Source organism: Echiichthys vipera, assembly GCF_963691815.1.
Source record: "Echiichthys vipera genome assembly, chromosome: 20".
NCBI lineage: Eukaryota > Metazoa > Chordata > Actinopteri > Perciformes > Trachinidae > Echiichthys > Echiichthys vipera.
The window spans coordinates 7,734,473-7,754,472 of NC_139845.1; the positions used below are offsets into that span (position 1 = coordinate 7,734,473).

At 40.1% G+C, this 20,000-nt stretch overlaps 1 protein-coding gene across 4 annotated transcripts in view; it reads left to right on the forward strand.

The window, feature by feature from the left end:
* Positions 1-20,000, forward strand: part of anks1b (ankyrin repeat and sterile alpha motif domain containing 1B) — a 228,943-nt gene that overhangs the window by 132,259 nt on the left and 76,684 nt on the right. For all 4 annotated transcript variants that reach the window (XM_083935409.1, XM_083935411.1, XM_083935410.1 and 1 more), the window contains exons 12-13: positions 2,367-2,503; positions 14,356-14,542. In XM_083935409.1, the coding sequence (XP_083791535.1) occupies positions 2,367-2,503; positions 14,356-14,542 (324 nt within the window). The remainder of the gene's footprint in view (positions 1-2,366; positions 2,504-14,355; positions 14,543-20,000) is intronic.

A 20,000-nucleotide genomic window follows, 5' to 3' on the forward strand; every position in this document is an offset into this window, starting at 1 on the left:
TTACACCGGAATTACGCTTTGATACCTTTTTATTAAATTTCTACTTTTTATTAAATTTCAAAATATATGAAGACTCCACTTCATATATTTTGTAAGTGTGGATCGGTTTGAATGTAAATTGCAACCTGACTGGTTATCAGAGGCAAACAACCACAAGGAGGTACTTCACATTCTAATGGTGCTTTTAAAAAGTGATAACATGCCAGAGTTTTTTTTACATGTCCATATCCACCACTGAAATTAATATTTCTACTGTATGATTAAAATAATGGGTATACTTTGGAATTCAGTAGAAGAGTCACTGAGTACTCAAGAGAAATCCTCTTCAGCACTATGAACATCCTGAGGAATGAAATGTAGAGAGGCTCCCATCTAATTAAGTTACAGGAAACTGTATCATTATAGATGTCATTATCCAAAACATCATCAACAGCACTGCATTTAAGTTTCTGCATGGCTTTGTTCTTTCTGAATCAGTGAGGACGATGTGTGGGAGTTGAGGAAAATAACACCTTCAACTACATTCAAAGTTTTAAAACAATATTTGTTTTTATTTCCAGTTTTTGGTTTGAAACGTGATATTGCTTCACTCATATACGGTAAAAGCAACAATCCCTCTGCAGAAGATATATGACTCTGCTGTTGCAGCTAGTGATGTCATCCTGTGTGTGTGTGTGTGTGTGTGTGTGTGTGTGTGTGTGTGTGTGTGTGTGTGTGTGTGTGTGTGTGTGTGTGTGTGTGTGTGTGTGTGTGTGTGTGTGTGTGTGTGTGTGTGTGTGTGTGTGTGTGTGTGTGTGTGTGTGTGTGTGTGTGTGTGTGTGTGTGTGTGTGTGTGTGTGTGTGTGTGTGTGTGTGTGTGTGTGTGTTAAAAGTCCTGGCTCAGTCTCACCATAATTGGATGATATTCTGCTGCCTGATAGGATCTACAGTATGTGGCAGCTGAAAGGAAGCCACTGGTGTGTTTTGTGTGTGTGTGTGTGTGTGTGTGCGTGTTTGTGTCAGCAACTCTGAAAACAGTATTTTTGGAAAGGTGTGTGTCTGTGTTTCGTGTCTCCTCCAGTTGATTAAGACAGATGCTTTCTCCCTCTGAAATTTAAATCGGGCTACTTCAGCACTTCCCTCTCCTTTCTTCCCTTCTTCTTGTGTTTCCCCTATTACCCTCTGTTAAATGATCATGCGCTGGGGAAATTAGTCCTGACGTTCGGTTCTGCACTCAACCTCACGCTCCAGTGTGTGTGTATGTGTGTGAGAAAAACTGAGACAGACATCAAACTGCACCGGGCAGCCGACATATTTTCCTTCTGCGGTCGCCAACGCTTGTCAATTTAGAAATTACACTCTCAAACCTCTCTCATGACACATCTGAGTGCGCTATTAGGTGGCCGACACATTTGGTGTTAAGCTGAACCACCTTCTTTCATTTCCCACTTTACCCAAAATTGTACTAAGGAGTCATTCTTATGCCAGTACATCATGAAAGTTAGTTGCCTGGTGCGGCTCTACAGTTACTAAAGTAACTACAGTGATGAAATCCTCTCCCTTTATAACCGAAGCGGCTGGGAAAAGTTTCAAATAGACCGTTAGGATGGAGCACAAAGCTCTCTGGCTTCAGAATTTGGATTATGCTGCACAAGAGCTTTAGAATTAGCATCCATTTTGTGGCTTCTTTTGGGAACTCAAAAACAGGTTTCCAGCTACTTGAGTTGTTTAGAGATGTCCCAAATGAAACTGTATGTAAGATATTTAAACTTGCAGATCATCAAATGACCACTAAAGGTTTGCTTGAAAAGTGAGTGAACCCCTCCATGTTAAAATGCCCAATTTAACAACAGAAATAAACAGCTCTACAGTCTTGTACAAAGCACAGTTTTGGTCCTTAAAGCTGATTTCTCCACCCATGACTACTTTAAAGGGGTGAATTTTTATAAAAACTCAACCGTTCAAATAATATGAAGGCTCAAAGTTCTGCATAATTAGGGTGCGTGACAGGTGGGTGACTCCTCACCTCACCTCCATCTACGCTCCACCTCTTTGCCCATCTTTTTAAGCCTCGGATGGCTTAATTTTGGCTCTTCAGAAATCTATAGGTGACGTTTCAGAGACCACATATTTTATACAGCCTATGTTTGTGGTCCAACATCTAAACTGACATGTCTCTCTCCAAATCATGGCAGGACTACAATCACCGCTGGACATAGGGACCATTTTGAAAGAAACACGTGCACTCTGAATGCAACATAAAACCCAATGCTGTAATGAGAAAAACAAACAAATCTCTCTCTCTCCTCTCTCTCTCTCTCTCTCTCTCTCTCTCTTTCTCTCTCTCTCTCTCTCTCTCTCTCTCTCTCTCTCCCTCCCTCCCCAAGGTCACTTGTCCCATGTACCGGTGAGCGAGGGGGAGCACAGTAACCATGGCAACTGCTCGACGGGTCCCACTCCAGACTGCTCCCCCCCCTCTCCCGACACGGCCCTGAAGAACATCGAGAGAGTCATCCGCCCACAGGTGAGTGCACGCACGCACGCACGCACGCACGCATGCACCACGCACACACGCACGCACACACACACACACACACACACACACACACACACACACACACACGCACACGCACACCAATGAATGTGGCGCAATTCTACCTGATGCATTATTAAGCATCATCATACCAACCTACAAGTAGCTTAAACACCTGCACACACTCACAAACAAACATACAAACAAACACACACACACATAATAAACATCTCTGACTGTTTCTCCCTCTGATTTTCTCATTTCATTTGCACTCCTTCATGTCTGTTTGTGTTTTTCTGTCACTTGCTCACATGGTAGATTGGAGTTTAGAGTATCTGAGTATCCTAAACATCATATCCTGGTAACAGAAACCCAGGTTTGCACCTACTGTGGTTTACTGTGAAATAAACTGTAATACTGTGGATGTAAACACAAGCAGACAACTGCATTTTCCATCAACTGAACCCAAAAACCTCCACAGTTGTGGCTTTGATTCACGTGGAAGTGTGTGATCTGTCTCCTTATTTGTTAAGCACATTAGAAGTAAGCTGGTGCACAGGAAATTTAAATTCAAGGAGCACATTTTACAGCTTGTTCCAAACTTCCATTGCATATTTAACAGATTCAGTGTGGACAGGGAGCGTCGGATGCAACACAATAGTCGTTAGACACAGTATTATTAATGATTGGGTTATTTGGCTATGTTATTGTACCTCCTAGCCCATTACTCCTCTCTTTTACCCTCTCCACCTTCCCCCATGAAAAAAACAACAACAAAACAATACATTTGCTGACCAGCAGTGACATGCAGGCATTGCGCAAGTTCAAACAAAGAGACGTAACGTGCAGCTTTTCCCACTTTCGATGACATGCTCGCTGTAAATGTGTTCCTACTAAAGTGACTTAGAGCAATTGCAACTCTTGAAAGGACAAGAGCATGAGTATGTTCACATTAATTGCATGCTAAAGATGTTTCAGTTACCTAAAGGTTTTCAAATATATAAATATGTCAGTATTTTAGTCACACCTTTGTAACAACTGTAATTATTCTGCGAACTGATTCTGAATCATAGAAGCTAAGAATATCGGTTCTTACATAATCTAAGTTTCGTCCCACCCCAACCACCATCTGAAAAGCTGCATCTTTAACACAAGTGACATAGCAGTTGGTCATCACCAGCAAACACTACATTGTTAAATAGAAGGTCTGACATTGATAACTATCCAGACCGAGAAGCCAAATCCAGCAGACTGTTAACATTCAGCATCCAGGCAGCCTGAAGCTAAGGTGGGCTCATCATCTACTGCTGAAATGATGATATAGAAATGACTCATGCATATTTGTGTAGAATCTAATGAATGCTGCATTATGATTAATACAGCAGCCGGGGCAACCAGTGCAGTCTTCCCAAAGATATTTGCATCAGTATCATCGAATACACAACAATACCTTTGTTCTAAAGTTCATTATAATGCTCAGACAACTTCCCTTGTGCAACAGAATTGATTTAACAAGGTGTCACTGATAATGATTAACTTCAAATCAACATTCAGCAATTCAAATGCAACAACAAATCAACCTCCTCATTGACTTGAGATTCATTTAGTGCTCTCCCTTCTGTCACTGGAAAGATAATATCCGACACACAAGCTCAGTGCAAATGTGCACCTTGATAATTATAGTCAGTTGTGTTCTCAGTCTGCGGATGATGTGTGATGTAACACTGAAAAAAATATTATTCTGAGCTCCTTGTTTAGTGTGTCATCATAATATACAAATACAGTCTGTATTCAGAAACTGTGCCTTTAAACACACTTTCAGGACTTCTGTATAGTTGTGATGTCACAACTTTATTTTATATAGGTTAAAAGTCATGGAGATATGGAGTAAATATACAGACTTGTTTTTTTTTGTACCAGGCCTTAAATAGGTTCAATGATGTGAAAACAGCCTATTTAACATGGGGGTCAATAAGAAATTGCTCTATTTTGAAACGTGCCCCAAGTGGCCACTCGGTGAACTGCAATTTTTGGCACTTCCGTATTGGATCAACCAGGAAGTCGCTGTGGTGGGGGCTTGATTCAGACTGACAGCATGAGAAAAGTAATTAAAGCTTGTAAACATGTTGTAGTAGAAACCTAAAATACAAGTATATCAACCTAACAACCTTTGATTAAGTAAATAAGAGTTTTAGGGTTCATAATGGGCTCGCTACTCCACAAACTCTCTCTCTCTTTCTCTCTCTCTCTCTCTCTCTCTCTCTCTCTCTCTCTCTCTCTCTCTCTTTCTCTGAAAGTCCTATACTCACCAAATGTGGCACCTTTAGCTCACCTCCTCTCCAATCACCCATCTGGACTATCTTTGGCATGTTAACTAATATGTGTGGAGGATGACATGTGGTGCCCAGCAGGCCTCCGCTCAGCTGGAAGCACGCATAATCAAGGAGCAGAGTTCAATTTTACAGTGCCTAATTAATTCTCTGGAATTCATTTCATTTCATTCTAGTGCCCCCGCTGGCTATTTCATTCTAGTCTAACATTCACGCAGACACACACGTGACTACTGCAGTATGTATGGAATGGTCTGGTTTGGTGCTATTGTCCCTCCTGTTTTCAGTATTAGAATATTAATGTGGGGCTCTGCGGCTCCCAGAGGTTGTTGTCACCAAAAGTATGGATTCAATTTCACTGTTTGTAAACACAGTGACACAGCATCAGGATGATTTAATCAGATGGTTTACAGCCACCTCGCACACAAACTCTTGCTTTGGACAAAGTTGGATAACACATCTGAGATCTCTTTCAGATACTTGATATTAACTTTTTTTTCATGACTCTATTTTATACAGTAATTTGTATTTTTTCTGTTCAGTATCATTCCCTAGTTCTCTACATTCACATATCACAAAGGTAACCGTGAATAATGTAATGTAATGTAGCTCTCAGTGCCCCTAGTTTGTGATGAACTCCTTTTCTACCTCGTTTAAAGGAACAGTTTCTGAATACGGGCTGTGTAGATGTCTCTGTTGATTGAGTGAGTTTTGATTCTTTCACAGCATTTATATAGCACCTTGACCTGTTAATAATCAAAAAAAGACTCACTTTTTACAATAATGGAACATTAATTTGGAGCAATCCTCTCAACTAACCTTCGGCAAGAAACAAATAATCGTATTTCCCAAAATGTTGAACATTTCTTTAAACTTTATTTAAATTAGTCACAACCTGACCAACTATCTTAACATACTGATATTTAGTTTTCTCATATTGACCCCTACTGTCATTCTCTAGATTTATATGCCTGTATGGTATGGTATGGTATTAAGTAAAAGAACATTTTAAGACAGTTGGGAGACTCAGTAATGTCCTACTTTGCAGATGTTTTACTGCGTGTAAACCTCCCTCCCCTTTCGACAAGGCTCCCCAAGGCTGTTGCTGTAAATAAAAATGTGTTATTCTGAGTAATTTTGCTATTTAAATCCATGGTTAAAGGATATCATTCAGCCTGTGTGCTGCTAATGCGGCTGCAGCATTGACCACAAGCCAGTCGCTGATAAAAAAAACACATTTGATCACTTTGTAAAAGCGTGAAAGGATCACACACGCTATGTTGACTGAAATCCGCGGGCTTAGAGTTTGGGTCGTTTTTTAAAAAATGTATTAATCGCTTGCTTCTTATCCAAACTGTCAGCTGGACATGTTAGATCTCCACAAGCTCTTGATCACACTCACAGGCAGATGGGATGTGAAACACAGAAAGAATAAGGGAATAATCAAATGGATGAAAAGAAGAAGAAAGAGGGAATTCAAGAAGGACAGAAATGCGCACTGCATCATGGGGTTATCAGCTTCATATCCACTGGCTCAGTGTCCTACTTTGCTGCTTGTGTGTGTTCACTATGTCTTATTGTGAACATGTGATGTCTGAGATACCAGCTTCAGCTTCTGCAGACGCAAACACGAGTTCTATCATGTGTTGACTGTAACTAGGAATCTTTCGTGGGCAAGTAATGGTTGTTAGAATGTATTTAATGTGATGGACAAAATATTAGAAACCCTTCTCAGTGTAACAATATAATTGCAGCAACTTCCACCTCCAAAATCAATAAATATGCCTTCTTAAAATATTTTAACATAAAGGAACATAGTAATCTTCCTGAACTGAAGGTAGAATTTATAACTGGGCTGTTGCAGTTTTGCACTATTTAGCAAACATTACTTCTGGCAGATATGTCTGGCCCCTCGCCCATTCAAACAGATTTCCAGAAGCTTAACATTGTATGGACTGCCTGTCTCATGATGGGCAGGTTTAACTACTATATATATCCCCTTTATACATAATAGAACTAACCAAGATTGAGAAGGGATAAACAATATCACCATCAGTGTGCTTTACATTCCCACTCTTCATTTCTATACCTCACGAAAATGATTATTTTATATATCTTTTTAAACCGTCTTATATTTTTTACTTTGCTTGATTCCTTCCTCCAGTCCATTCCACAAAGTCACCCCATTGAAGGTAGAGTCTCTATTCTGGAGAAAGATTGTTGATATTTGAACTCAACACCCAAAACAAATTCACCCCTCCCGTCAGTGCTCCTTCCAAATGTTAGCATGTGCCGGATTTACTGTCACTTTCGCGCCACACTTCCTTTCTCTTTACCTCCCCTGTCCTGTGCATGAGCACAAACGGATTTTAATTGTGTCCCGTTTACAGAGTCAGGGCTGTGGATGAACATCAGCGCACATACAGAATGGACAGCTAGCCATTCATACGGACAATTTTCTGAAATTGACAAAAAAAGTGTATTGGATAAGAATCGCAGACTTCAACTTTAACTAAACGCTCTGAGTGCTTCTTTCACCATTGCTAGACTAGACAGCTTCTGTTTTTCATGGCTTCCCAAGAGTGACTGCATGTCATAACGGTGCCACACACAAGCATAAGGATGTAGATTGATAGGACAGTATGCATTGCACACATTCAGATCTACTGTCACACATGAGCACATTATTACATATATATGAAAACACACAATCTGATAAAGCAGATAGCTTTAACCACTCAGACACATACTCATAGTCGAGTGCAGATAAGGCAGGCTAACTAGTTTCTCATGCTTGTTGGAGGACTGGAGATAGCAGATATTTTTCAAAGTTTGAGAGGAATCAAACACTCGCACACAAAGCACTTGATGGTTAATGTACAGAATGGGACACTGCAGTCACATAGGACAGTGTATAAGAGCTTTAAGAAGCAGGGTAGCACCCTCGGAGGAACTTCTTGAGGAAACTCCATGACTTATTCTCTCAACCATCCAAAACGCTGCAGTCATTAAATGAATCAACACCTCGTCTGCGACACACAAGCTCACACATGCTAACTGTCTGCTAGCACCAAATGGCTGGTGAACAAGTAAACAAGCAGCTGGTTAAAACAGGAGTCGTCAACCAAATAACTATGTAAATAAACATGAGTCTTGAACCTATGTCATGGTTTCCTTGGGACCTTGAAATCCTTGAAAGTGTGTGAATTTAAATTTTTGGGGAATAAACATAAACAAAAATTTAAAAAAGACATGAACTATTTTATTTGTTATTTAATAATTATTTATATATATTCTTGAAATTCCAGATAATATATAAAAGTGCTTGAAAAATCATTGAATTTGATGTTTAAGAGAAAATAAAACTCCAGGGGGGATGTTTGCTAACATGTAAGCTATATCAAGTACAGTATACTGTATCTCAGGTAAAACTGAAACAAATAGTTGATTGACAAAACAATTTGGATAATCTGTTTATTCTTTAAGCAAAAACGCTGAAGATTGCTTGGTCAAATGTGAGCCATTTTTTTCTTTCATATCATTTTGAGTTAAATATATTTTTGTTTTGCGCCGTTTTGGACAACAATAACAATCGAAAGACAATTTTAAAAGATATACTGGGAAAAAGGTGGACTGGGATTGCCTCCACACTGCTCTCACAGACTGTTCACCAATATGTGAAATACTGACATTTATTCACATGCACTAATGCACTAATGCACAAGTGCGGCATGAGCAGAAATCGAAAAAACCAACAGAGAAAAGAAACATGAATTTCAACACACCAAACAGTTGGTTGAGTACATACAAAAAAATAAATAAATAAACATTTGAATTAATAATGAATAACATTTCAAGCTTGGTTGCTCTTAGATAACCAATATTTCCATTTAAGGACCTGAGGTTTAATACCTTGTATTAAACCTGATTTCCTGACAGAAAGTGCCCAGGTTCTTTAATACAACACGCGTACGCAGACAGACCACTAATCACTTTGGCAGTTAGAGCTCATTACTTTGCTCGCACTCATCAATCAGTTAGCTTGAGGTTGTGTTTGTGCTGAAAACACGCAGTCACTTAATGATTCCTCTCCGACAGTGTTGCTCCATTCAGTTAATCCTGCAGCAAATTTGCCTCAGTTCTGTGCATAATTGCAGTACATGCATGCACTTTACAGTCCTATGAACATGACTGTTTTTTCGTGCCAGCTCGTTATTATAAGCTGTTCAAAGCCCACACACGTAAATACACGTGCACATACGATTAATCAAACAACTGCACTATTTGTGGCAGCTGTTTAAAGAGGGATAACAAGACAGCAGGATAGCAGGAACACAGACTGAATAAAAAATGGAAGTAGCCTCTACGTCGAGGTCCGTTCTCTCAACTTGATCCAATCGCCAGTTGCCATCTTGTCAGACTTTGACTCCGCCTCATTTCCTCTTACCAAAACAGGGCACTGATGTGACATTTGGGGTAGGGAGATACCTACATCTGGCTGACGTATACCTCTGAGGAGAAGAGCGAACCCGCGGCTAGCTGTCACTCAAGAGGCCGCGCCCCTAATTATACATAAACTTTATCCTCAAATAAAATAAAAACTAGCCTGGTGCAAAGAAATTGGCCCCCCTCAGTGTTGTCATGGAGATATGACCTGAACATACAGACTAGAATGTTTTTTTGTACCAGGCCTTAAATAGGTTTAATAATGCTGTGAAAAACGGCCTATTAAACATGGGGGTCAATGAGATATGCTCTATTATAAAATCATCCCCTAGTGGACATTCGGCAAACTGCAATTTTTGGCACTTTCGTTTTGGATCGACCAGGAAGTCGCTGTGGTAGGGGCTTGAGCGGGACGCTAAAAGAGTGATGAAAGAGAGAAAAGGACCATAAGATGAAGAAAAAAAAGAGCAGTTTACTATAACATACCTTGGTCAGCTCATTCCTCTCATCGTAGATGGTGGTTTACAGCTCTCCCCCTGAAAGCTGCTGGGACGCCTATATGTGTGTGGTTGTTAAAGAGGTTTACTTTCCCAGCCAGCAGGAGGCCTGTAGCCCCAGGAGAGAGACTTAGGTCATATACACTGCTAATTGAACTGACTCAAGCTAAATGCTAAAAGCTCTCCAGTGGGAGTTGCACATCTGAGCTGGTTCCTGGTATTTGCCACCTGTATTATAGGGATTTGTATCTAGCATTTTGAGGCTTTCAATAAATGATGCAGTTCGTTCACCTCATTAGTTGAGAGCCACGAAGACTGCTTGTGTTCTCTGTCTGCTGCCCTGTATTTTAAATTGTGTGCCACCATAGATTTGGTGGGAAAATGGTTTTATTTTCAGTTTCATATTTGTATTCTGGGTTTTATTCTAGAACATGTTTCCATGCTTTAATGTCCAAAAAAAGCCCAGTACTGCTTTCAAAGTATTTATATAGCACCTCGACCTGCTTTATAATAAAAAAAACTATATGGAAATCTAAATTTTAACAGTATGGGACCTTTAAAAGTGTATAACTGATACTAGACAGAAGGGGAATAGCTTCTAATTCAAGCTGAGCGACAGTAAAGCTTCAATTCTCCATGAAGAAAAGGCCAATTGAGCCGTGATGATCAGCTTTGTAGGGTTAAGAAAAGTGGTTTTCATTAAGAAAGTTACTTGACCTGACCCCTCAAAAGGTATTGATTCAGTTTTTCAACAGCAAAAAACAGTTACATGACAGAAGACAAAGAAAGAAAGGGACTAAAACTGCAGCATTCCTCGGGAAGAAACCAGGCTGTGCCGAGGCAATATAACTGACCTAATATATTACGCATGGGTGCCTCAGCTACCGCATTTATCATGACCAGCTGGGAGACTGTTGAGATTATTGTTTAGATTGTGTTTCCAACAGTTACAAGGATGGAATTGAGGGATGAAAGTAGAGAAATAAGAGAGCACCAGTATTTCAGTGCATGTGTGTCTGGAAAGGCACAAAGCCACACACGGACTGCCGCATGAAGCACGTGTGAGCCTTTAGGGGTGGCACTATATATGTTAATGTTACTGAAAGTGTCTCAAAGTGTGTCAGTACCTGAGAGGCTGCCTGAGTAAAACTTTGAAAAAAATGTTTCTTGCAGACAATTTAAAAGAAGACGCTTGATTAACAGAAGAAAAGTAAAATTGTGTCAAGTTTATTTATATAGCACAATTCATAGACTCAATGTGAATGATCATACATGACAAAAATATTTACTAAGATTAGGATATTGCATTTAAATAGCGTATATGATAACTTCATATATATATATAAACATATATATGAAGGTATTACAATGAAAAATGAATATGATGAGATTGTATTAGTATTGCTTAAAGATAATAATATTGATTATAAATGAAAAAGTTTCACCCTTTAACCACACACTGTACTAACTAAAAGCTAGCCAGAAAAGATATTTAAGTCTGTTTTTAAAGAAAATTCTGTTGTAGCAGACCTTAGTTCATGCGGAAGAGAATTCCAGAAAGAAGGGCCGTAATAATGATGACTGTATCAGAAGAAGTGCACAATCAATCTGAATAGTACAGTCGTTGTTTTTAGAGTTGCAGTTAAAAGTTTGTTTTGGGTGTTGAGGGAAAAAGAGGTCTGGCTGTTGTCTTCTTTATTTTCTATCCTCTTGTTGTTCTCCCTCTCTGCTATTGTTGATGTGTCATGTGCTCTGCTCTTCCCAGCTTTTTGTTTTCTGACTTTGTGTGTTTACATCATTCTGTGAATGTGCGAAGCAACCAAAATAAAGAGAGAGAAAACAAGGGGGGATTGAAAACGAGTAAAATCACTGGCTGCAAAAGACACGTGCATTTCTCCATACACAACATCATTAACTGTGGGGTAGTGCTGCTGCTTATCCAACAACTGAAAACATCCAAAACCATTAGGGTAATTACCTTTCACTCCCCTGCTCATGTTAAATTACCAAATTATTCCACCAGTAAAGAGATGTAATGGAAATGGCAACATTTTGGAATAATAACTCTTTGGTACAATCAGCATACGTTATTATTTTTTTTTTTAACATTGCTTCTACAGTTTGTACAAAAAATGTCTGCTTCTCATGAAGTGTCATTCATCAGTAGCTTCATTCCCTAACTCTTCTGTATATGAGCTTTTTTTTAATAATGATCATTTTATGATAATTGGTTTACCACACAATTCCTCAGTTCCACACAGAAATGAGCATTTTTTTCAATGTGTGCGGGCAAGCTTAAACTGCAAAGCACATCTCACCTCATCTTAGGTGAGGAATAACACTTTTTGGCTAATGGGCGTGTCATTTATTAGCACCGAAACACACTCACACACACACACACACACACACACACATTAGTGAAGTGTTAAACGGCATGCTTTCCCCCAGGGATGCTTTGACAGCAGGGAAAATGTATTTTGCTGTAGTTTAGTCAGGCATGGAGGACCTGCCTCTGTGTGTGTGTGTGTGTGTGTGTGTGTGTGTGTCTGTGTGATTGTGTGCATCTGTGTGTGTGTGCTCATTAATCCACATCCAATCGGCCATGACATGTTCATTAGCTTGCTGCCCGTTTGCATTGTTAACGCCTCAGCCAGAGCTTCAGCGTGTGTGTTAGTGTGCACGGGTCCAGAGAGAAGAAGCCTTCAGTTGTTCCAAAGAAGCAGAAACCAAATATAAAGAGACAAGGCAGAGAATAAAGAAATGCCAAAGGATGAATAGAAGGAGTTAACGTTTCTATTGAACTCATTAAACATTAGACGGCTCATAAAAGAAGACACACACACACACACACACACACACACACACACACACACACACGCACACGCACAGTAAAGCACATCCTCAACCTCCCACTTGGATTCACCAGAGTCACATTACAGCAGTTTCTATCTTTCTGGGTTGATTGTTGTTTCATCTCATTTATTTTGGGTCCATTTGTTAGTTGTTAAGCCTGCAGAAAAGCAAATGCTACAGGTTCCGTTTCCATGCGGCACGTTGTATGTTTGACTTTGTGTCTTTGCCTTAGGTCGTCGACACTTTTGATTACAAAGAGGTCATAATAATAAATATAAGGATTTGGCTTGTTTGGTGTAATTTTCCCCTTCTTTGCCCAGTGAAGGTGACTCCCTTTTGGGCTCATTCATCATCGTCTTATTCCCAGTTGCCTGTCTGGGCTGCTCTGATCTTGCTTAGTTGATGCATTGGTCCTTTAAACATCCCTGGTCTCTGCGGGACCCTACCCTTATGACGTTATTCCCTGTGGACCAACTGCACAGAAAATCTTAGGCTGCATTCTGGTCTGGTGGAATTGCTGTGGTTGGGACTCTAGTCTCTGTTATATACTGGATTTATCCATGTATGTATAATGTGATTAAAAGTGGTTGATGTGTGAAAATGTTTTGATGTAGCCTTTGTGAAAGTGACCTTGAAAGTAATGTACAGTAGCCATAGACTTAGCACTTTGGGTGGATTCTTCTCTTAATGGAAAAAAGTAAAGAAAGGCCTCTACTTGCTTTCTTGCCAAGAGTTAGATGAGAATATCTGTACTTCTTTGTTCCTTTATTTTTCTTTCTTCAGTGCTTCAGTGTTCGCTCACTGTGTCTTTCCACCTTTCGACCCACTGTTTTTCATTTCTCCCTATCCAATTCGGTTTTATTTTTCATGCCCTTCTCTTGTTCGACCTGTTTCCCTGATCTTGTTTTGCTTTTGTTTGTCATCTCAGTTTAGTACAGTTGATCTGAAGACTCTTCGAAACCCAATGAGTATTCTCTCGTCGTCTGTTTTTATCTCTCTTGCCCCACCACCCCCCACCACCCAACCCCCCAAGTTATTTGTGTCGTGAGTGACAGTGAAGTCCTTACATCTGTCTGTCTCGGCATTTCAGGATGTTATTCTGTCGCCAAGGTTCTCTGTATACCTGCAGGGTTTGAGCTGTTGTGAAGGCTAGCATTACGTTGTTTAGAGCTGCAAATGCCTCATTATGTAAGTTGTGTTTACCAGATGCTAGTCTCTCAGTCTGCTGTCCGTCCAAATAGCTCTTTCTCCATTCACTTCTGTCCCTAGCTCTCTCTTTTTCATACTTGCATTCAGATTTTGCATTATATAAACTGTTGACATTCACACCTCGTATTAAATCACACTGTGTTCAGGTGTCAGAAATAATTAGTCTGAATTGTTGAGTCTATTTCATTTAAGAGCTTTTCTGAAACAATGGAAATCAGTAATTGTAAGACCAGAATGACAAGGACAAATTAAATGAGAATAATGCGCATCAGGCCCCCCGGGAGCTCACCTTGTAGAGCAGGGTCACCATGTACAAACCTGGAAGCCAAGATTCAGGCCTATTAAACGCTTTCAAAACAGCCAATTAATTTTAATGTGTAAAATCTGAGTCAATCACATAAAAGTAAAAGCAATGAACAAATACATGACATAATATAGACGTTTAGTTTCAGTATAAGTTTCCATCTCTCTAACTGTTGTCCTGCTCGTCTTCCTGTCTTGTATCCAGCCCAAGCAGCGCACCTCTCTGTCTTCGTCCCTTGACGTCCAGAGGCCGGTCAACCACAGCTGTGAGCCCAGTGAGGTGAGCTCGTCCCTGGGCTACGCCAGCTTTAGCACCAGCCCCCCTGCCAGCCCTCCACTGAGCCCCAACCAGGAGGACTCTTCAGGCTCCAACGACGACTGTCAGCTCACAGGTAAGACTCATGAGACAGGCAGGACTGTGACAGAGGGATTAGTCCTAAAGGCTGTCTGTCAGGCAGAAGTGAGGGTGAGCATCAGCCCTGCTGAGATACATTGTACCCTGACCTCTCATCTCCCTGTGGAGGGGAATCAGCAGAAACACAAATATCTCCACAAGGGGAATATCACATTATGAAAGCTCTTGACTGTGCAGGCTCCAATCAAAGCAATTACATAAAATGTATTATTAAAGGCTGAGAACATACTGTTTTGTGTAGCATCAAATGGTAATTTTCTCTATGGGATGTTTATAGACTGGGAGCAATGTATTTAAATTAATCAAAATCTGTGGAGAATGCTTCTTCTGTGGTGGCATATTTGCCAGTTGGTGACTGAGTGAGTGGTTGGGTTATTCCAGCCCCATTCAGTTATGGCATCAATAATGCATGAAGCACACATTCACTCTGAAGGTCAATATATTGATTTTGTCTAGAATACTATCCTGTATATTTGGCTTTGTACTGCTTTTGTTCTAACACTGCTGAGGTTATCTTTTTTTTAAATTCCTGGTGCTGAAGCCTCCTCTTTCATTCTGCCTTTGTTTCCTCAGTGCAGGTGTTGTTTAAACTCTTTCAGCCTGGAAACCAAATTAAACTTTTAACCCCCTTTGCTCTGGGGCCCGGGAAATTGAATCATATTTCTACTCTACTGTCATACTTGAGCCAAGAGGCAAACACCTTAAAGGCTAACAGATCTAAGAGAGAACTGCTGGACTCAGCCACACCATGAAGACTGCAACATTTCAGGTCTCAGGGGAATTAAAGGTGTAATTCAGAATATGTTGAAAGTGACCAAATATATCGTAGTTCCAAAAAATAAATTTGAGGTTTTTGTCAATTTGGCATACGTTTTTAGGATTTCAGCCAACATTGTTATGTGATTAAGTACTAAGAATAACTCTACAGGGTTTTGACCTTTAGATAAAGTCATGTGGGTATGACAAATGTATAGCCGCACAACATGACTTATTAATGATAGACCTACCGGGGTGTTTGCTAGGTTGTACAGTAGAAGAGGATTTCAGTGTTGAATAAAGGGCTGCTGTCTCCAGAAAGTTCCAAAGCAAAGTTCACATAAATAGATGGTGCTAGAAGTGACATAGCACCTACTCGCAATGCTAGTTTCAGTAAAATAGTCATTGGGTCAAATCTCTTGGTCAGTGACCCATCAGTCGAGCCATTGTTTTTTGTTTTTTTGTCAGTCACTGGATGACTTTATATTTTAAGATTCTAGCAGAATGAGCACCCTGAAAAGTCTTTCCCACAGTCGGTCTATAAATATGAATGGTGATGATACGGCAAAAAAGTCACACTTGCACAGCATGGTAAATGAGACACACTGAGGACAGTCCGCCCCAGTTGACAGCAGTCCCTCCCTGCAAGTAGAGAGGGCACAGGGAGCATTTGAGTCCACAGCCTGGGAAGCGGCAAGGTTCAAGCAAGAGGTGTTGTAAAGCTCCACCTTCACCTTTGGTCTTTCAAAGCGGACTGAGCCAGTCGTGGTGTAATGCCTCTGAGGAAATGCAGGGAGACGAGGGGATCCTCCCACAACAAGCAGCCGTCCCCGACCCACAGCATAGAATTCCCTCAGGCAGACCGCAACCCATTGAGAAGTGTAACAATAATTTTGTCGTTGGTACGAGTCCCCATGAGCCCGAAAAATACATGCTGCCATTACTACGATTTAATAAAAAATAGTAAAAATAAAAAAGTATTGTTTTAAAAAAAGGGATTTTCAAAAGTTTTTTTAGGGTGAAAACTCTTTTTTTTTAAATTAATATTAATCTAAAGTGTGTTTTACTAAAAAAAATTGTGATGCAAAGAAATCCTTTCAGGGGAAAACCCTACCACATACTGTATCTTAACAACTGAGCTCCAAGACATCGGCAAGAGATCCTCTATTCGTCCTGCTGGGAGTCCCTTTTACTTTCAGACCGGATGAACACTGTTAGTTTCGTCTAATGACATCCCCCGCTGAGTTTAAAAGTGTTCCTCCAAAAGGAATATTATGTAATGAATGAGGGATTTCCTCTTTGAATCTCATAATTAGGGCAGTGGGGTCTAAAATCTGCTCATTTTCAGTGCTCTTGTTTATGTTCACATAATAAAAAAGGAACAGAAATACTGAATAATGCAAAGCCTTTTCATGTGATTGCATAATAATACCACAATTTGACAAATGTTTTAACATTTTGAACCCTAAAATAACCTCATTTTTATCCTTGCGACCCTCGTTTGTTAACATTTAAACCCAAATGGAAACATATTTCCTTGTGATATAATATTGAGGTGTCTATCATATACTATATACGTGCAGGTAATAGTCATTACAGTATTTGTTTTTAAAAAGATGTATACACCTAAGGACCCTTTGGTATCCCAGAGCAACACTTTGGGAACCACTGGTTTACTCTTTTGCCTTCATTTACTTTGTGTCATCATATGTTACCATAGAGATGAGGTATTTCTTGTTGTCATGGCAAAGTGGTGGCCCTGGTGATCGTTTGTTGATGTTTTGAATACTTCCTTCTCTTACCTGGCTTTCAGTCCAGCTGTCCCCCACACCTGCTGCTATCAGGCACCGACAGAAGAGGCAAAGCAAGTCGACCAGACAGGAGGCAATTTGTGTGTGTGTGTGTGTGTGTGTTTGTGTGTGTGCGTGTGTGTGTGTGTGTGTGTGTGTTTGCGTGTTTGCGTGTGTGTGTGTGTGTTTTTGTGTGTGTGTGTGTGTGTGTGTGCGTGTGTGTGTGTGTCTGTTTCATCCAGGAGCAGTTCAGAGGCCCAGCTAGACTTTGATCTTTGTAGTGCCTCAAACGAAAAACACATTAATTATCAATCCAGGTGCATGCACACACACATACACACACACACACACACACACACACACACACACACACACACACACCTAATACTGAAGGAGACGACTTCATCTGCCATTCTCATTGAAGCATTTATGTGACAAGAGTGTGTTATTTCCCTCTTGAACCCACATAAGGAGCTTTGGGCCGACATTGATGTCTGACTGCACTGATGTCTTCTGAGGACAAAGGCTAAGAAGCCATTTTTGTTTTTACTTTCAACACATTAGCTTAAAATACTGTATATCTAGATACTACCATTAGTAAATTTTGGGAATACGAAATTTTTGATGAATAAGAATTTCATGACTTTGAAGAAGATTCTTTTATACTGATGCTGTTCGTTGTCACAGAACTGGTATAAGTAGGGGGTAGTACATAATTACAATAGAAAGTATAACTAATCAGTGCTGATGCTCATTAGTAATTCTTGCTTATTTTGTAAATCTTTTTTTTTTTCTGATAATGACCTAAAATTGGCATCAGAGTTACTTTCATTTACTTTTAATCATTCAAACCTTTATTTAGGCTTTAAAAAATCATTGAGGTTTCCCTCATTTGCAATGTTGAGATACAGAGAAAAATACAAACAAATCAAATGAGTGCAATACTGAGATTTGGTTTGAGATCATCGTCTTGAGTTGTCCAGGGGTAGCGTGCACGTGTTGCAGATAATTCCATGTGTTTGGTGCACAAAAACAAAAAGGCAGATCTTCAAAGTTTGAAATAAACTCGTAGGACTCAAAGCATGCTTGGGGGGAGAAAACAGTCACTGTCAGTGCGCTTTTCTTAAAGAATTCACAGCACAGACAATGTATGCAGTGTTTTCCTAATATTGTCCCATTATTAACAGCTCTTTATTTACACAGAGCAACTGTTACACACATGCAGGCTCTGTTCCATTTCCTGCTATAACTTACTGTAGTCGCACAACGACAACACTACAAACAAGACATTTTTTAGTGGAGGAGCCAAATTGAAATTAGCTGCTTTTTTAAATGAATGACATTTAAATATTTATTGCAGCACCAACTCTGTCTCAATTTGTTTTACGGTACTATTGTAATACTTGTCTTCAGCAGGGGCATATTGTGTGCCCCTGCTGAAGACAAGTATTACAATAGTAATGTGTGTCTCTTTGTGTCTCTATGTGTCTCTACAAGTGACATTTTGTAGGTCAAGTAATCTATCCATGGTTTTTAGTACCCATTCCTAGTGATCAGCACTTCATTTTAATTAAAAATAGGTTTCTTAATAAAACATTCTTCCCATGTGAGCTCCCAGACACATTAAACCTGTTTGGCCTGCATTGATTTTAAAGCCAGCAGCTGGGTTTTTAACATTTTTGCAAAGTGCATGGTCTTCATCGTAGGTTGAAAGCCTGAACTGTGACCAGCCTTACCTGACGGTAAAAACAACTTGCAAAACATTTTTTATTTGGGGAATTTGAAAAGTTCCCGTAACATTTGCTCTAGGAAAATATGACTTACATACTGCACCATGACAAACTGGAGGGATGATTTTCTCCTCTTATCTTCTCTGTTGAGTCGATTAAACTCCATTTGAATCTCTTCTGACGAGTTAATTAATGTAACAGTACAAAACAGGTAGAAAAAAACATTTACATCGAGAGTAATACGTATCAGATTGTTTCTCTCTCTCTCACGCTTTCCTCGCCAGAAGCTGCAACATCAGGAATAGATTGGCACCCATTTATTTTTCCATTTAATTTTTTATCTATTATTACTTCCCCCCCACCCTCCACCGTCTTCTTCTGCAATGCTCGTCCCTTATGCTCTCTCTACTTATTAGCTTTATAAGGCCCATTGTGGGGTTTCCATGGTAACAAGTGGCTTACACAGAGAGGGAGAGAGAATGAGAGAGAGAGGGTGTATATATGTATGTGGGTACAGAAGGCAAAGAGTCACAGAATTCAAAAGATGCCAGTGAAAAAGAGAGTGGGTGAGAGAGAGAGAGAGAGAGAGAGAGAGAGAGAGAGAGAATGAGAGTCTAATGTTGCAGGGGGGAGGGGGTGATGGAAATCAGGAAAAGAAAGAATGAAAGGGGGTTGGATTGAGAAATGAGGACAAGAAAGTGAAGGGAACACTTTTTTGCCTGCACACCATAAAAGGTCTTTCCTTCCTTCCCCGCTCCATGTCTCCCTTCTTCTTATTCCTCTCTTTTTCTTCTTAAAAATCCTGAACTGCTCTTCCACACCAGCCTAACATTTATACAATAAATATCCGGCCCTGCAGCAAAGTATGCAGGTGTCGGCCACCTGTGTGGGCAGTCGGATAAGAGGGAGACCTATTTATAACCTGATCCATTACTCGTGCTGCTGTTGATGCTACGGAACTACGGTTTACGTAATGTTGGACATTGCAGGAGAAGATATTCCCTCAGTGGCCTTGATGCAGAGTGCCAAGTGCAGTGCAGCTTTATGCAGAAGCAGTGCAACTGTAGACGCAGTTGTCCTCAATGAATTATGCAGTGCCCCCTGCGACAAGTCAGCAACATACAGGCACATATGTGCACGTCTGTACTTATTCACCTGA